The 4,493-nt window shown below is 43.5% G+C and overlaps 1 protein-coding gene across 1 annotated transcript; it reads left to right on the forward strand.

The window, feature by feature from the left end:
• Positions 1 to 404: 404 nt before the first annotated feature.
• Positions 405 to 3,872, forward strand: LOC310912612 (14 kDa phosphohistidine phosphatase-like). The gene is made up of 3 exons (XM_083867314.1): positions 405 to 541; positions 1,378 to 1,502; positions 3,758 to 3,872. Exons 1-3 carry the CDS (start codon positions 412 to 414, stop codon positions 3,848 to 3,850), a joined length of 348 nt encoding a protein of 115 aa, XP_083723440.1. The 5' UTR covers positions 405 to 411; the 3' UTR covers positions 3,851 to 3,872.
• The last annotated feature ends 621 nt before the right edge of the window (positions 3,873 to 4,493 follow it).

Raw genomic sequence — 4,493 nt, forward strand, 5'->3', positions numbered from 1 at the left:
TTGACTTGGAGTTTCGTTGTCAGACTCTAAAACAGAACCACCCTGGTGTTTTATTGAAACCAGAGAAATAGTCATTTGCTGTTTTTAAGCAGATGCCGGGCTGATATTTTTAAGGCTGTATGCGGTTACCAAGGCAAGAGCGATCTGTAGAAGCGTTGCTTTGCAACTTCACCCAACGCTGTAACTCGGCACGTTTTTATCGGCGGGAGCCGTGAAGGAGCCGCCGCGGCCCGGGCCCGTCCCCCCGGGGCCCGTCCCCCCGGGGCCCGTCCCCCCGGGGCCCGTCCCCCCGGGGCCCGTCCCCCCGGGGCCCGTCCCCCCGGGGCCCGTCCCCCCGGGGCCCGTCCCCCCAGGGCCGCCGTGGCGCCCGCCCCGCCCCCGCCGCCTCCCCCCCCCCGCGGTGGCAGCGCCATGGCGGCCGTGCGGGACGTGGAGATCGACCCCGAGGGCACCTTCAAGTACATCCTGGTGCGCCTGCACCGCCCGGGCGGCGGCGAGCGGCGGGACATCGTCCGCGGCACCAAGGCGGCCGAGTTCCACAGTGCGTGACGGCCCGCGGGGCGGGGGCGGGCGGAGCGGGGCCCCCCGGACAAGGGTCTGAGGCGGGGCGGGACCCCGGCCGGAGTAGCTCAAAAATCCCTTATTCCACATTTTCTGCGTCCCCGTGTGATACGAAAACTAGGGCAGTATATCTGTCAGGTGCCATTTCCGAACCCAGTTGAAAGGAATGAGGAGGTGTTTTTACGAACAAACTGGGGGCTGATGGTAGGTAAGGCCAGATACTGAGCGGTGAGAGAAGAGATGGAGGGGGAACCATAATTTCCATAGGAATTCCACTAATTCCTAATTAATAAAGGAATTGATGCAGACTGTTACTCACTCAAGACTATGCTAAATCCCTGGATTTACAGAAAAAGAACAGAGACACAAGGAAAAAGAAAAAAGGCGGGGGAGTACACGTTAGAAACGGAGTCTGTTAAGGGACTGGGGGAGTCTGTACCTCTCAAGTACCACAGCCAAGGGGGAAAGATGGAAATGCGGCCGGGAAGTCAGGATAAAAAGGAGGCTGTGTCCTCTGACAATTTGAGAGACCCCATGGGAAATACTCATGACCTCTCTCTTAATTCGAATGAAGTTACGGACTTCTTTATCTCCTTTTTGGACATAAACCTCTGGTGTCTGTGGATTAATTTTCCTGACACAATCAGTCTCGTTTTGGAGAACGATACATGCTAAGTAAAAACTAAAGGGCTTTAACTGCAGCTTTTCTGTGCTTCTGAAGAGAAACCTTCCTCTCTTGTAGGTGAAATGAGAAATGGGTTCTAGACTGTGTGATGCCTAGTGTCTGTTCTAATGGCTCTCACCATCCTTGTGCAGATCATATATTTGAAAAAGTAAATCCCGAGATGGAAAAGCTGGGATATGAGTGCAAGTGCCTTGGAGGAGGGAAAATTGAACATAATAGCAAAGACAAGAAAATCAGGGTATTTGGGCTCTCAACAGTAAGTGCATTTCTCCTTTCCCTGTCTCTGGTGCTCTGGGATTCTTGGTTAATAATGGTGGCTTTTGGCAATTTACATCACATTTTAAACATTAACTGGAAAAGTTGCCTGGCTCACTTTTGAGATACATTCGAAAAACAGTAGTGTTGGGGCAGGAGATAAAGTTGGTATTAGTCAGCATTGAGTTAAGCTAGAATTAAGACTAAAAATGGAAGTTGGCATCTCTTGACTCAGAATCTTTTAGTCCTACTGCTGGAGCAGGAATAGCCCATTTGTAGCCACAGGGGCTGGATCTCGTTATTGTATGATCTTTATCTGCCAATAAAAATGTTGGTTGGCAAGTCAGCTAAACTGTGAATGTTCTGTGTATGTGTTGGGTGAGAAGAGTAGATACAGTTTGGGTGTGGTAAATTTTAAGTAGGTGGAAATGTAGTAATGCGGTTTGTGGGAATAAAAGTAGCAGTTTTGTTACCTCTTATTTTTCTGTTTAAATTTGTTTTCTCTGGGAAAAACTCAGTAAATGGTCAGAATTTCTCTAACTTAGGGAATGTGCTATAGTCTTTTTCTGATATTGCTCAGTGATGAAGCGAAGCTGCTTCTGTAGTAATAACTGAGTAAAGTTTCTAAAGGAGACAAGAAGAAAATAGTTCTGTTAAGTTCATTTAATTTTCTATAGGAACTGAGGGTTACTTCAAATCTGCTTACCTTTGGTGAGCAGTGAAGGCTGGGCCTTGAATGTGTTAAGTGTTTTTAAACAGAACTACCAATTCTGTTAGTGCTGCTTTTGTTTCAAGATGATGCTGGAATCATAGGAAAGAAAAAAAACTCCTCAGGATTTGTGTGAGGTGGGAAGGCAGTGTGTAATGCTTATCACACTAAATTCTTCTGATAATTGGTGGTCATCATGATTGCATTTTTAGGTGAGATTTGACACCTGTATTATTAATTGAGCTGCCAAATTAAGTGTCAGAGGCGGTGGTAGGCTCTTGCAGTCTGAGAAATATACTTTATTCCCTGCTTTTGGTGCCTTGATGTTTCCAGAGCAGTATCAGGTAAAGCAGAGCTTTATTGCCTTGAGGGCTTCTGTCAGGCAGAGACCCCCAGGCTCAGATGACCTCAGTCCCAGGTCAGAAGTTAAAATATTAATTATGTAGGTTTAAGTCTTCTTTTGACTTGAAGGTTTGTTGTCAGACTCTAAAACAGAACTATCTTGGTGTTTTATGGAAACCAGAGAAATAGTCATTAACTTCTTTTGAAGCTGTGCTGCTGTTTTTAAGGGTGAATGGGGTCTTCAGAGTGGTTGCCAAGGCAAGAGAGAGCCATGGATCTGTTGCTTTCCAACTGACATAACTAGATTATCTGTTATTTTTGAAAAGCTTGCATTTTGTAATGCATCAACTTTAACCTTTTCAGTTTAAATGCTTGTTTATTTTAGCTGTTCCTCTTTGGGGCCATCAGTGATGAGTAAGAGTATGTTTTGTTTGATAATACAACCTTGGGGGCTTTTTTCAGTCTAAGTAAACTTTCATGTGAAATATTATGGGAAAAAATAACCTGTGAATCACAGATTTCTACCAGTATACTGCACTGTTGTTATGTTCTATAATAAGAAACCAAGATAACTCTGATCATGTAAGACAATAGTGGGAAGGCCACTGTGACCACAACTGCCTTCAATTTCAGTGCCAGAGTAACACTCTGAACAGTGATTTCTTAAATGAGGTTTCAAAATCTCATGAGTCATCTGACTTTACCTTGGAGTTGCAGTGGCTCAAGAGCACAGATACCTCAAATTGTGCCATTATCAGCTAAGGCAAGATGGGAAATAAATAAAACATGGAGACTGATTTCTTTAGTGGCCAGAATAGTGCTCAAATATGCATATTTGTTTGCTTATTCCCTTTCCCTTCAGCTGGGCCAAATCAGCCGTTTGTATGCTCACACATTGAAGGGGGCCAATGCAATCTGTGTGGTTTAAAGGAACACTCCATGAATGCAGTGGCTGATGGGTTGGGAACATTTTAAACCAAGCTTTCTACTGGAGAAATTGTGTGGAAAATGCATTCTCTTTTTGACCCCATCTCATTTATTTTCTAGAACTTGAATTTGGGGAGGGGAGGGAATTGGAGAAGATAACAAAAAAAAAAAATAAAACATGATACTGCAAGAGTAACTTTTTAGAACTTGTGCTTGATTTGCATGTGAACAACTGAATGATTCTGAAGACTCAATGTCCAATTTGTTCTGTCTTGCAGGGCTATGGAAAAGCAGATCACTCAGTGACTGTGGAGATACTGAAGAAAGAATATACAGATTATGAAATCACATGGTCAGATGACAAGAAATAAACTTGTGAACACAACAAGCAGTTCCAGCCTGGTAACTGTGAGCTGTACTGCGATAAATAAAATTGAATGTGTGTTCTATGTATGTAACCATAAATCTGCAGTACCTGGACTCTGCTGTAGTTTATAATATGGTTGTAATCCTCAGATATATCTTATTTTTTAGATCATTCCTTTGTGCAGAATCTGAAGTGCTAACCCTTTTTCCACTCCTTTTGATGTGCCCTTTAGTTAAACACTCCCAAACCATCTTACTTGTATTTTGTTTTCATCCAGTCCCATTTCACTGATCTATTGTAGGACACCTAAGGATTCACCATCAACTTCAGACACCACTGGACCAAACCTGTTCCTGGTCTTTTGACCACAATGTTTTCAATTTATTTTTCTATTTCTTTTTAGGCTTTTCATCTTTCTTACCCACTTCTAAAAAAAATGGTATGGAGGGTGGGGTTGACTGTTACAGTTCTTCACCAATGATCCAAATCTTTGATTTACTCCAAGATTTACTTTGATTGAGTTTAAAATCTAGTATTCTGCAGAAGTAATGATCAATATATTTGATTTTCCTGTAAGAACCTTCTCTATAGCAGACTGATGGCAATGTAAAATTCTGCCAGTGCTGCTTTCATTCTGATTCCCCTGG

This window comes from Zosterops lateralis, assembly GCF_965231275.1.
Source record: "Zosterops lateralis genome assembly, chromosome: 9".
In the NCBI taxonomy this organism is placed as follows: Eukaryota; Metazoa; Chordata; class Aves; order Passeriformes; family Zosteropidae; genus Zosterops; species Zosterops lateralis.

What these genes read in the sequence shown, in the direction of transcription:
- LOC310912612 (XM_083867314.1), top strand. Translation starts at nt 412, where the DNA reads ATGGCGGCCGTGCGGGACGTGGAGATCGACCCCGAGGGCACCTTCAAG. An exon ending in CAAGGCGGCCGAGTTCCACA is followed by an intron (nt 542 to 1,377) that starts GTGCGTGACGGC and finishes ATCCTTGTGCAG; the next exon opens with ATCATATATTTGAAAAAGTA. An exon ending in GGGTATTTGGGCTCTCAACA is followed by an intron (nt 1,503 to 3,757) that starts GTAAGTGCATTT and finishes TCTGTCTTGCAG; the next exon opens with GGCTATGGAAAAGCAGATCA.